The sequence below is a fragment of the Lissotriton helveticus genome, chromosome 11, assembly GCF_964261635.1.
Source record: "Lissotriton helveticus chromosome 11, aLisHel1.1, whole genome shotgun sequence".
Taxonomy (NCBI): Eukaryota; Metazoa; Chordata; class Amphibia; order Caudata; family Salamandridae; genus Lissotriton; species Lissotriton helveticus.
The window spans coordinates 129,901,333-129,916,025 of NC_136072.1; the positions used below are offsets into that span (position 1 = coordinate 129,901,333).

At 36.9% G+C, this 14,693-nt stretch overlaps 1 protein-coding gene across 1 annotated transcript in view; it reads right to left on the bottom strand.

Annotated features, from left to right (window-relative positions):
* Positions 1-14,693, bottom strand: part of PPM1L (protein phosphatase, Mg2+/Mn2+ dependent 1L) — a 643,346-nt gene that overhangs the window by 273,377 nt on the left and 355,276 nt on the right. Inside the window, exon 2 of the mRNA XM_078667889.1 lies at positions 13,792-13,966. Within this exon, the coding sequence (XP_078524015.1) occupies positions 13,792-13,966 (175 nt within the window). The remainder of the gene's footprint in view (positions 1-13,791; positions 13,967-14,693) is intronic.

Consider the following 14,693-nt stretch of genomic DNA (forward strand, 5'->3'; position numbering starts at 1 on the left):
GCTTATTTAAAGCATTATCAATCTTAACATTAGCAAAAATTTCATCATAATTTGAATAGTAATATTCTAAACGACCAGTTTGATAAAATAAACTAGTTAATACACTACATGTAACAGCATAAGTGAGAGGAAGCATATTATATGTTACTCCCTCAGAAACAGAAGCAGGTAACTTAACACAGACATAACAGTCCTTTGCATCCATTACCTTTACATATTCACTCAATAGCTTTGTAAATGTATTGCTTGAAAAATCACCTATTGATTTATCTTGATGAATGTTAGGCTGATGATCAATAACTTTTGCAGATGCACTATGTTTAGTTTGGCTAACCAGAGCTTTGCTTGTTATGTTAACTTTGTGTAATTCTCTATTCATTTCTAAAGGGATAATCACAGCTAGTACTAACCAGAGCAGAACTAAAATGAGCAGACACACCAGAGTCATCTTACAGCATCTTTTAAAAACAGAACATTTTGAAGTGCTCTCCTTAACGTAAGGCATTTTTAGGTTAGTTTTAGCCTCAAAAATAAAAATAAATTTTAAAATTTATATACACCCCCCTTTTAAAATATATTTTTCTTTTATGACCCTAAACAAGATTTCTTCGACCTTATGTCATACATAAGTTTTCTTCAACTAAACAGTTTTTCTTCGACCTTGTGTCAACTAACAAGATTTCTTCAGCCTTTTGCCAATTCAATAATTCTGTACTTCAATCATTGTCACTAATTTCTTGGATTTCATTTTCTTCTTCACTACTATCATATATGTCTATAACAGGTGGAATTACCAAGTAAGTCCACTCAGGAGACTTGTATTTCTGGTTTGGTCTAATTATTCTCTTCCCTTTTCTCGATATTACTTCAATTTTTCTTCCTACTCCAATTTCTTTTCCTGGACTCTTTTGACTACTGATTTCTTCAACTTGTTCTATTGGCTTTTTTATCAATCTTACTCTCAATCTTCCACCAGGCCAGTAGTCTGCTTTTCTCACGTATTTCTTCTTTGGTTCAGAATTATTTGATTCTGACTTCCAAGTCCTTTTCTTTCCGTTTTCACTTCCACCCTCCACGTCACTTTCTTCAGTTTCGTAGTCTGAAATTTCAATTGACTCAGGAACTTCTCTATTCGGCAATTTCACTCCTTCAGGAACTTCACTTTGTCTTCCATCACTGGTACTCGGTAATTCGTTCTCCTCCTCTTCCTCAATTACCTCTAGCTTCCCAGATTTCGGATTTTTGTTCCTTACTTCAGAGCTTGTTCTCTGCCTTTCGATACTCTCCCGGTCTGAAACTTCCTTTGGTTCAGCTTCTTTGTCTTCAATAGAGACAACCGAATCCTCAGTTATCTTTCCTTTTAACAGATTCTCTTCTCCTTCAGAATCTATTTCAATTATTTCTAAGTCTTTTCTTGTCAGTTTTCCATTCACTGGCACAGTTTCCAGATGTCGACTTTCTTGTCGATCTTCAGAATCTGGAATTACTTCACCTTCTGTTCTGTCTTCTGCTTCAGAATCTGAATCATCTGTAGTATCACTTTCAACATCAGAACTCTCAGGAGTTGGTACTGGAATAGTATGACTTGGATGAATCCAGCGTTTCAATCCTCTGCACTTTACAGCATTAGTAGTGATCAAAATTATTTGCCTAGGTTTCTGCCATCTAGGAGACAGACAATTCCTTCTCCGATGTACTTTCGTTCTGACCCAGTCTCCAGGTCTCAGATCATGTGTCAAAACTTTGTCATTTGATTGAGCTTCAGTTCCCACCTGATTAGACACAGAAGTTACCATATCAGATAACCTTTTACAGTAATCCAAAATTGCACTGTCATTTATGCTCAACAGTTTACCTACAGGTACAAAAGCTTGTCTCATAACTCTTCCCATTATAATTTCATGAGGACTCAGACCTGTCTTTTTATCTGGTGTACTTCTTAATGACATCAAAACAAGTGGAAGAGCATCAGTCCACTTAACACCTGTCTCAAGACACATTTTTCCAATTCTGTTTTTGATAGTTCCATTTATTTGTTCAACTACACCTGATGCCTCTGGTCTGTATGCACAGTGTATTTTCTGCTCAATGCTCAAAGCTTCACAAATTAACTTCAACAGTTTGTTATCAAAATGGCTTCCTCCATCACTCTCAATAGTGACTGGAAAACCGTACCTTGGGATGATTTCTCTGAGCATTAGTTTTGCTACTGTAATTGAATCACAATGTCGTGTAGGGAAAGCCTCTACCCATCTTGAGAATAAGCATACAATTACAAGTACATATTTCAAACAGTTGTGTAAGGGCATTTCAATGAAATCTATTTGTAACCTGGTAAAGGGACCACCCTCTCGACCAATTATTCCTGTCCCCACCACTGATTTTCTGTTTGGATTCATTTGTTGGCATGACAAACACCTTTGACAAAAAGATTCTGCAATGGTTCTAAATTTGGTATTGAACCATGTTTCTCTAAAAAGTCTGACCATAGAATCTCTTCCTAAATGTGCAGGACCATGATATAATCTGGCCATGTCAGCAATCAAGCAATTTGGTAAGACTATTCTGCCATCTTTGTAAACCCACACTCCATCTTCTTCACGTGGTCTACAATCTGATCTTAACCATAGGTCTTTTTCTTCATCATTTGCTTCGTTTTGTAAATCTCTAATCTCATGCCATGTTTCTACAACAGTTGTTAGCATTAATGAATTTGAATCAGTTTCTTTACTCCTCTCCCGATTATATGAATAATTTTTCCTTGCGCAGTACTTTGCTGTTTCATCTGCGAAGGCATTTCCCTTGGAAATATAATCAGTTCCTCTAGTGTGCGCTGCACATTTGACTATGGCAATTTCTTTTGGCAATTGTATTGCTTCAATTAATCTTCTAATGAAAACTGCATTTTTAATTGGTGATCCTGTTGATGTCATGTATCCTCTCTGTGACCAGAGTTGTCCATAATCATGCACAACTCCGTATCCATACTGACTATCAGTAATGATGGTAACTCTAATATCTTTTGATATTTCACATGCACGAATTAAAGCAATCAATTCAGCCACTTGTGCTGAACGAACTCCTTCAAGACATGATGCTTCTTCAACATCTACAACTGTACAAACTGAGTAAGAAGCTTTCAAGACACCTCCTTCGGATCTTAAGCATGAGCCATCTACAAAGTAGACAAAATCCGATTCAGACAAGGGTCTGTCTTTGATATCTTTTCTTGGTTTAGTGCAGAATTCCATGACATCTAAACATTCATGTTCTGTCTCAATGTCATCAACAATTTCGGAATCAGGCAGTAATGTAGAAGGATTCAGATTCAAACATCTTGAAATCGAAACATTATCTGCTCCCAATATGATTTTCTCATACTTTGTCAATCTGCTGCTTGTTAAATGTTGAGTCTTACCTCTTGTCAGTAATATTTCAACTGAATGAGGCACAAAAACTTTTACAGGAAATCCCATTATGATTCCTTCACTTTGTTCAAGGCTGATACTTGTAGCTGCAACTGCTTTTAAACAACCTGGTAATGCTTTTGCAATTGGATCAAGAACTGCAGAGAAGTATGCAATAGGTTTCTTTAAATTTCCATGTCTCTGAATTAACACAGATAATGCACATCCTTCTCTCTCACTGCAATACAGTTCAAAATCTTTCTCATAATTTGGCATACCTAAAGCAGGAGCTTGACATAAGCTCTTTTTCAGGTTCTCAAAAGATTCCATCTCAGCATCATTGAGAATAATTGGATCTTTTACATCTGATTTGGTCAGTCTTTGTAGTGGTTTTGCAATTACTGAAAATCCACTTATCCATTGTCGACAGTAACCTACCATTCCCAAGAACATTCTGACCTGTCTTTGCGTTCTTGGTGGTAACATTGCTTGAATCATTTTTATTCTCTCTATTGTTACTTGTCTTTTTCCCTTTGCAATTCTGTGACCAAGATATTTTACTTCTTGTTTGCAAAACTGTAGTTTCGCTGGGGACACTTTATGTCCTTCTTCTGCAAGGCGATTTAACAGAATTATTGTGTCTGTTACACAATTTTCTCTTGTCTTTGCAGCTATTAACAAATCATCAATATACTGCACCAGCGTAGACCTACCTGGTAAGTCTAAATCTTCTAATGATCTTTTTAACAATTCATTAAAGATTGAAGGACTTTCTGTATAGCCCTGAGGGATTCTTGTCCATCCAAGGGTCTTACCTTGGAATCTGAAAGCAAAGATTTCATAACTGTCTGGGTGTAAGGGAACAGTAAAGAATGCATTGCAAAGGTCAATAACTGTGTACCATTCAGCATCATGTGGAATCTGAAATAGAATCACTGCTGGATTTGGAACCACAGGACAACATGGAATGACAATTTGATTAACCTTTCTCAAATCTTGTACGATCCTAAATGTTCCGTTAGACTTTTTAACTCCCATAATTGGTGAATTACAAGAGCTACTCTTCATTTCCTTTAATACACCTTGCTTGATTAACTTTTCAATTATAGGTGTAATACCTTCAATTGTCTCTGTTTTCATTTTATACTGTGGAGTGTTTGGAAATTCTATTCCCTGTTTCAATGCAATTTTAACAGGATCTACGTTTTTCATCAGACCCATCTCATTCCCAGTAAAATCCCATATTTCAGATTTCACTGTTTCCTTTAGCTCTTGAGGTAAATCCTTTTCTTCAAATGCAGGAAACAATTTTGTTTCTTCTGCTTCCATCATCATCATTGTCATTCTGTACAAACCATCTTCCTCCATTGTTTGTAACTCAACTCCTTCAGGAGAACAATATATTCTGCAATTCATTTTACATAGGATGTCTCTACCTAATAGATTTACTGGACTACTATTACAAACCACAAATCTGTGTTTGTCTCTGTAATTTCCAATTTCAACTGGTACTGGATCAGTTAAGTCTGTTTTAATTTGCTGATTACTTACTCCCACAACTTGGATGGTATCCCCAGAGAGAGGTAGGTTTTCAATTTCCACTGATCTAACAGTAGAACGGGTAGCACCAGTGTCCACTAGAAAAGTGATGTCTACATCATTAACTTTCCCGTTTACATAAGGACCAGACTGGTCAACCTCAAGAGTGGCTCCAACAACACACTCTTCCTCCTCTCTCGGGCACCGTCAGCAATAATCATCAGAATCACTGTCTTGACTTTCTGTTAATAAAAATTGTTGTGAAGCATTTTGCATTTGAACCCTTTGCTGCTTTTGCTGTTTTTGTGGTTTTATTACCTGTTCACATCCCTGAAATCCCACGTTTGGATTATATTTTTGAACTCCTCCACAATTCGGAAAAGGTGGTTGTGGCAATTGGTCTTGACGATTATTCACCTGTTGTTGTTGCTGTTGTTGTAACTGTCGCTGTATATTAAATTCATTTAACCCCTGTTGCATCTGTAGCTGTTGCTGCAGGTTAACACCATTCTGCATCTGTGGATTCAACAAGGGATTCTTTAAGTTTTTAGGAGGATGAGGACACTCGTCCCTCCAATGTCCAATTTCGCCACAATTAAAACAAGGTAATCTTTGTTTCAGTTCTTCTATCTTTGGGCTAAATTTCTTTGGGAAATTATTACCTTTAAACTTTCCTTGTATCTGGTTTGTATTTCCAGTTTGAACAAAATTAGTGTTCTTATTTCCCATGCTGGCAATCTGTTGCTCAGCCACCTTTACCTGAGCCCACATGGCTTTCTCCTTCAGCTTCTTCTGTTTTACTTCTAATTCATCGCTACAATATTTTGCTTTTCTTAGAATATCATCTACAGATAGTGCTTGCCATCCGACAATACTAGTTCTGATCATTTCTCCAATTTCAGGTTTTAGTCCATAAACAAATCTATAGATAAAATGACTCATGTCTTTTTCATCTAATTTTTCATAACCACTGTATTGTTTAAAGATTAACAATAGTCTTTCATAAAAAGAATGAACTGATTCTTTTGTTTCCTGTTCTGTTCTTTCTATTTTAACCCAATCAACTTCTTTGGGTGGAATTTTGTTTTTCATCCAAACAATTACTTTCTCATAGAAATCCATTACAAGTGGATTTGGGGCACCTGTTTCTTTAATTCGCTCAGGTTCTGCTTTTGGCCAACTAATAGATATTTTACATTCTGTCCAAAGATCAGATGGAACTACAATGTCAAAAAATCCATCTAAATCAATCCACAGAACTTTTGACACTTTGATAAATCTATCAACTTGCCTGTACCACTCAACTGGTTTTTCCCTCAATTTTGGAAAGTCATTTGTGAATAACAGAATGTCTTGTCTCGACCATGGGACATGAACATATCCTCCACCTGCAACTTCTCTCATTGGAAATTGTTTTGACAATTTTTCCAATCTTTCATCTTCCTTCCTTTTTGTCCATTTCACTCTCCATTTGTTCAGTTCTCCTAGCTTTTTGATATAGACAATCAAATCTTTAATGTGAACTATTCTTCCCATTGAGTTCAAACTCTCAATGTCACTTTCTGAAAAATCTAATCTGTAATGTTTTGCAAAATTCTTTTGTTTACTTACATCGATTTCAAGTTCTGCAGCTAGATCCTCTAATTGATCATATTTATTTTTCGTTTTCCACTGAATACTTTTGCAAATGAATAGTAGTTCATCATCCCGATAGTAATTTAAACTATCTGGACCAATGGTTCCAATTATTAATTCTTCAATATTAGCTTTCAATTTGGCCACATCAAGTTTTGGTGTGGTTACCCTGACTTCAGGACTTCCTACATCTGACATAGCACCCATTGGTGTTTTTGGAGATAAATCCTCATTAAAGGTTAAATCAGGCATTCTCGATCTAGAAGTGTTTAATTCAGTCAAGTCTGAATAAAATTTTTCAGTAGGCTTTTGAATTTCTGTATTTAAAGGAATAGTTAATCCATTTTTGTTTGTTTCTCTTTGATCAAATACAGGCTGAACAGGACCTATTGTTACTGGAACTGTGACAGCTTCCATGCCTTTTGTCATTCTTTTAATTAATTCTTCTTTAGACCTTAAATATTCATTATAATCAACATCCTCAACATTTCTTGTCTCTCTTGCATAATCTTTTGGAGGTTCCCTTGCTCTTGGAGTCATAGAAAAATGTCTACCTTCGTTTCGAGCATTCTCGAATTCTGATCTTCTAGGAGTTTCAGTGATTTCACTATTATTTGGATAAAGTTTAGGAGCTTCACTAATTGGAGGTGCACTCGGTGAAGTTTCAGTAGAAACCACCGGAGTAGACCATGATCTAGGAGGTCTCAAAGGCTGATTAGGCTGTTTCTTTCTAGCAGTTGTATATATTTCTTCCATAACTGCATCCTCAGATTCACTTTCCATAGATTTCCCTGTAGGAGAACCCATTACCATTTCATGAATTAAATACAATCCTTCACTCATATTTCCCTGTCTCCACATTCGCAATCTATCTTCATGAGTTTCTCTTTTCCATGATGGATTTTTAGAAGGTCTTTTAATTCCACTAGCTTCTCTTTGTAACTGATACATCTCGTCTTCCCACTCAACTAAAGCTTCAAATTGAGTTGGTCTCGGTTTTGGAACAAGAGCATTCATTTTCTCTCGTAAGTTTCTTAAAACTCTTACATTAAATGAACCATCATCAGGCCAAGCTAAAACACCGTCGTTTTTAGTATAGCGTTTCCAACTGTCGAACCATAAGACAGTATGATATCCGTATTCACCTTCCATGTACGCTGCAGGTGTTTTATACTTATGAAGTAGTTTACCACCTCGCGTTTCGATTTTCTTGTCAGGTGAAAATAAATTCTTAAATTTCTGAAATAATGTTGTCTTTTTCTCAACATGTTTAAAATGATAACTCATTTTTAAAAGTTAAATTTGATTCACAAAATCGTTCGTAAAATATTTCCGGGATATTCCGCAAAACAACCAATCCGTGCGCGAAACACACCAACAGGCCAATGGCAGTTGAGCTGCGTCACTTTTCAGCTCGACCAATAAATTTGGAGATTTTTCGAAGGACCAATCAGCTCACAGGCCGTCAGAGACTCAGGAGCCAATCAGAATACAGCCTGTGACGTAGGTCACCCAATCCCAGCGCGGCTCTGTGACGTACACAGCAGCTGCGGTTTCTCGTTTCTTACTCCTGGCGCTTACCCCTCCTTCACAAAATCTTTTCACAGCGCCATTTTAAGGACACTTTTCAATGTAAATTAATTTTTAACAATGACTATAAAGACAACATCTGTTCGTTTCACTAATTAGGATAGTTTACATACATTCAAGTATCCACACTTCGGAATAGACGGCGCTATTCACACTAAGGATAATATTCAATTGTCAGTAGAGTAACCTTACCCCACCCTTCTAACACGTATAATTATGAACTCGCTTTGCTCTGAACCCACCGCGAAGTGAAAGTTCTAAGAGTTCCACTTGATCATAAAATACAATTCAAACTCGCACTTTCATTCGGAAAATTCCCTAATTTCAAACACACATGAAATCCGTACAGGACTCTCACCTGTTTATAGAATTCATGCACCGTTAGCAAAATAACGACGTTATCCGTACAGGGCTCTCACCTGTTTATAGATATGAAACATGTACCCGTACAGGACTCTAACCTGTTTATAGATAATCATGCACCGACGTTAATTTTACCCTTCACTCAAGCTCGGAAATAACCAATACTCTCATCACAGTGAGTTTTATGGAAGGCGCTTTGTCCCTATTCTCATGCTGTTTTGATTTCTTAGAAAATCCTCACTATACAAGATTCAGACCTAGCCCTAAAACTGTGCTGCTCGGCGACAACACTATGGTACACGGCGATACCTCTTGTGATACTCGGCGATATCACTACAAACTGAACAGATGGCTTGCGTGACTAATTTCTCGCCACACAATCTATACCGGTATAGCTTACAGATAGGCACGAAAAACGAACTTAACATGTGTTAAAACATCGATCCTATTTCCATACCATGACGTAACCCTTAGCAACCAACATATTACCTTGGTTACCTCCTAGCAACCATCAATTTCTGCTACCAGAGAATTGATCCAGCGGGCTATAGAAAATATATCATAAACTACGCTACCCAACTTCATAACCTATAAACAAAATTCTATATTAAATATGGACCCATTTATGAACCTGATATATTTGGGGCCTACTGAATCAGGTGGTCAGAATAAATCTATATACACATTATCTACAAACTATATACATATTTATACATTTGCAGAAAGAATATTGTCATTAGAATAAAACCCAACCATTTAAACGACCACCATAGGCGACGTGATCTAGCTAATGGTAACCAATACTTCTGAATAACCAAGACCAGCTTGTTTGTCAAAAGTAAGAATTTATTTTCTAAATTATGGTATATAAGTTGAAAGTTTTATAAATGAAATTTATTTGCAATATAGCAAGCATGATGGTAAGAAATATTAAAAAAAAAATACAATTTAAGCAATTGAATCAATTTTAAAGAAATTATATAAAGTTTAGCATTTCTAAAACCTATTTCCCTAACTGAGCTAAATAGACAGAAATTAAAGTAAAGATCTTTGAGGATTCTTACGTGCTCCACGCAAAGTCCAGCAGCACATCACCCTCATCGGAAAGTCAGAAAGCAGCAGCCAGCCCAACCCTAAGGGCATGACTTTTTATACCTTTCTACGCTAACTAAACTAGCAAAGGAAAGTTTTCAGAAATCCTCGACGTCCCATTGGCTGAGAGTGACAAGTGACATGTCACCAGATTCTCAAAAAAGTTCCACAAAATCATGTTTTACAAAGACCATTGTCTCTTCCAAGTGAAGCCAGAAGCTTCCTGCGATTGCAACTTTGTATTAAGTCATCCTCGCAGCTTCCATAGACTTTCAGTACAACTTCCGCGGATGCCAAGTTAAGGACTGACAAAATGTTCACTTTCGACCTTGGCCATGTCCGACAGAATGATGTCAGCTCATCAGTTTTTGCTTTGTGAATGCAGCTTCAATAAACGTTTTAATTCAGAATGGGCGTCTCGTGACTTTCTGCAGAATTATAGATCAGCTCTTTTTCTGCGGCTCAAATGACTAGGCCCAAAAGCAGGCAATTTATGTTTTCTAGTATAAAACAAACACAAGAAAAGTATTAATGTAAGAAATAATGTAGATTCTGTATCCACCCCATGGTTTACTAATTAATTAACCCACCCGATTAATCAAAATGTTACCTAGCCATTGCAAACAAATAAAGCAGCGTTTATATTTACCAGTCTCCGTTTTTCTATGAGACCCATATGCACCTAGAATAGTAGAAATGACATCACACAGACAAGGAAAAGCAAAACAAGCACATGCTTCTTTTAAGTTTGCAGCAGTTAGTAATGACAAAAACGAAAACAATAAATTATTTTATTATTTTGCACAAACAAAAAGATGCAACAAATATGCACGTTTATGAGCACACATGTTAGTCCCCCCACGTGTAAAGTTTTAATCTAAGTTGTATTAGCACGACATATCACAAATCATTAATAATTTTATTCATGTTATGGAAATGTGACTTTGCGAGTTTAAACAAAATTTTGTTTTCTATCTCGCTCCATCACCTGCAAGCCCTTTCTGGCACAGTAAGAAACATTACTGGCACATACCTTTGAAACAATTTTACCCACTTGGCATCCATTGATTACTTGAGTATTGGCTCCCAGAGGATGGCTCATTGAGAATAACTAGAGGCAAATTCATTTAGTGCACTGATCTTTTATACTCACATCGGTAGCATCATCCGCGCAAGGATACCCTTGTGCCAGTGCACAGCTTCCCCGAGGATCGCCATCCTCAGTAATATCTCCTATTCCTGCTCTCCTCTGAGTCAAAGGAGCCAGCATGCTTCAAAGCAGTATTATAACATTAGCCCCTGCAGCCCTTGTGGTGTGGGGCCCACCCAGCTCCAGGGGCTCCCTGTGCATGGGTGGTGGGCCCCTGGCCTAAGAGCTCCTGACTGGGTTCGGGGGGGGCATCATATACTTTTCAGGGGGGGCCCTCGAGTTTTGTTACGCCACTGCTTCAAATTGCATTGTTTGTTGGTACGCTGTGCTGTGACAGAAACGCATCACGTTTCGGCTAATGTAACATCAAGAATTCTGATGCCATTTTGTCTTTTGGCACGGAAATTGCGAGGGCATTATTCTGCTGGCACACTGATTGGTATCAGCCAGGTACTACTTTTCCTTTTGGCACAAACAATTTTCAGCTGTTTACACCAGCCATGCTATTTCGGATGTGCACATACACGCATTCACAGTCGTATAATGAAATGTTTCATGAGTTCCCGTTGAGAACTTCTTATAATAAATATAATATAATAAATAATGAGGTTGACAGAGGCATATAACTATTACAACATTTTAAAATTCCACAAGCTCAGCAATCTTGTTAAAATTGGAATAACCACATAAAAAAATAAGATGGAAAAACAAATGTCATTTTCACAACCTGTTCTTTTAATATTTTACAGGCCTTCTGCTACAGAAAAGAAAGATGTTTCTGCAAATGCGTATCTAGTAAAATATTCCCTTCATCACATCATACCTAGTTATAAATGTTCCAGCAAGAAGGTGCACACTGCAAAGAAGGGAAGAACTTTAATGTTCCAGAGACCTTGATATTATTGTCGATTACAGACTGGCATCTTAGGGCACTGTCTCCAATAAAATGTACTTTTATTCTGTGATAAACATCTATTTTCAAGTAATGAAAATTCAATTTTTTACACACATCGTGATTTTATGATCTGGCCCAATAGGAATAGAGGTTCTTCTCTTGCTGGAATGGTAAGGCCATACTCATAACAAATGATCTGTAATAGTAGCCAGTTAAAAGGCGATAAAACCTTTCAGCATTTGCTTACATCCAGCTGCCCTGTCACAGGCAATAAACAGGAAGCAGTGTATTAGCGAGGGATTATATTATAGCATGAGAACACTAAAGAGAACTTGCCATAGAATGCATTCACATCTATTACACAAGTAACAAAAAACTTTGCTTAAACCTTTATCCAGAAATCTATACAGATTAAACGTTAACATTTATGTGGTAATAAAAATCCCCTGATGTGCAGATAAAGCAGTAAATACTGTATTGGATGATTCTCTAAAGGGGGGAGTATCTTGTGGGTGAATTACCTTTGCCATATTATCCACATGGATGTGGTATTCCCGCCCTAGGATTCTCCACAATCAGTAAAGATAAAGTTGGGTTTACTATTTCAACCAGAAATGTAAGAATTTTCCATTAGCTACAGAAAGTAAATAATGCCGTTAAAATTTTTTTTCCATAAATTAGCCAAGGGGCCCACAAGAATTTTAAGTTGGTACCCAAAATAGAACCAAAACAATTTTCAGGACGACCAATATATAAAAAAAAGAAAACATATTTTTACTTTTCTGACATTTCTTTTATCATTGTTGCTGTCAGTTTGTCTTTCCTTGCTTTTTCCAAGGTTTCATTACATTTTCTATTTATGTGGTCACTTTTCCCTTCTTATTTACTTTATTTTACTCACATTTCCTGGGACTCCTCTCAAAATACTGAAATAATATGATTCTAAGTTAAGGTCTATTTGTTGCTGTCCATTTATCTAATCTTTTTAATATTTATTAGGTTTCCTAAACCTTAGCCAACATTTCTACTATCCTAGAATCTAGGTAAACATTTAACCAACAAAATATAAATAGTTTTGATTTGCATCAGGATAAATTTCACGGAAATCTATTTTAGTCACTTAATATAAGGTGCTTTGTCTCTAGACACTGAGTTATGTCATGTCCAGAACTTCATCCCGGCCTAGTAATTATTTGGCTTACATTGCGATCAATCATACTGTTACCAATGGAAGGCAAACTGCACTCCATCTCATTGAACACAACACTTTATATGAACATCTCTAGTTCTGCATATTTTTGTCTCTAGCTGGTCTGAGTAACTTCCACACTATAAAGGAGTTCTCTTAGATGATGCAATCTGTAATGGTGGGACCAAGTTGTTGGAACACATTCCATATCAAAATTGAAAAAGAAAGGAGGTTTCTGCTTGCATAGAGGCTAAACCAATTTCCTAACACAAATCTATATCATCAAAGGGTGGAACATAGTGGATGGAACATTACCTGTGTGATAATAGTAATATTTAATGAGATGAAGAAGAAAAATAAGAAGAATTTGGTTTTAAATACATCAACTCTTAAACAAAGCAGCCTTGAACTTTATAGGTGTTGTAAAGAATACTCTTTGTCACCCTTGGACTAAGGAACTGTTGGGTTGGCTCTGTTGGGGTTCAACTCTTTGACTTTCAAGTTACACACAGATGTCAAGGCTTGCAATTAACCAAACTATCTTGCTGGCATGCTGTTACCCAATGACTCTTTCATAAAGATCATACTTAACTCTTATTCTACACTTGCAGACCTTGTTGATAAATTCATATTGGATTATTGCTCATTCGTTGATCTTACTCAAAATCTAAGGGCCTGATTTAGAGCCAGGCAGAGGAGTTATTCTGCCACAAATGTGTGACTATCCCATTTGCCTTCTTACGAGTGCATTATATACAATGGCAATTGTAATAAGGTGGACGGGATATCTATTAGGCTTGTGACGAAGTACCCATCTGCCAAACTCTAAATCGGGGCCTAAGTCTGAATCTTAGAATCACATTGTTGTTTAAAATAAAACATTGCCAAAAGCACGACGGTGTCAACTATGGTCTTCAAAAAAGGAACCTACCTGCTTCATCGTAGGACCCTGTGAGTTTCTGCAACATCTCACGGTCAATTGACAATATCTGCTGTTCCAAGATGCTTTGGTAGGACAGGACGCTGTTTTCTTTGTCCTTTTCATAATCTTGGAGATGATGCTTGAGGACCTCTGGTAGGTGAGTCTTGACATACTCAGCTGCTGACTACAAAACAAACAAGAACGTAGTTATGGAATGCTCTTTTGCTCAATTGTATCACACTTTACCGTAAGTTCAGTTCATTATTTCAAAGTCAAATGAAAGCACATAAAATACTAGTGTTATAAAATCCATTTACATGTTATTAAATATTACCACACCAAATTGCATAAAATGCTACAACTGAACGAGAGGAATAGACCAGCAAGCAGAACGTTCACCGCTGACAAAAAGCATGGTTACGGCAGGTTCCAATTTGTAATCCTGGCAAGGCCGACTCAGCCTTCCTTCCTCACAAAGGTTGGTAAATTGAGAACCGTAAGTGGGTAACAGTAACAACTATTACTTACAGTCCTTAGAAAATGCAGAATGTGGTATGAAGTGATAATAAAAACAATTTAATAATAATCCTACAGGGAAGAACCGTACAGATATGATTTTGTGACTAATGATGAGCGCTCAATGTCATTAATTTTCTGCTCTAAAAATATACAAGCATTGCCCATGGACAGCATTTTATTGTTGTAATCAGTCACATGTCAGAGTGCAATAATGGCATAAGGAAAAGAGCCGATTTGATTGTTTTGCATTTATCTGATAATAAATTGGCAAACTAAATCTGTCTCATGAGTTGTGGTTCTTTTATCGTGCACATCTGCCTCCGGTATTGCCTCATACCCCCACATGCATCAACGTTTTTTGCATTCGCAAACGGTGCGATTCGGAAAAATCG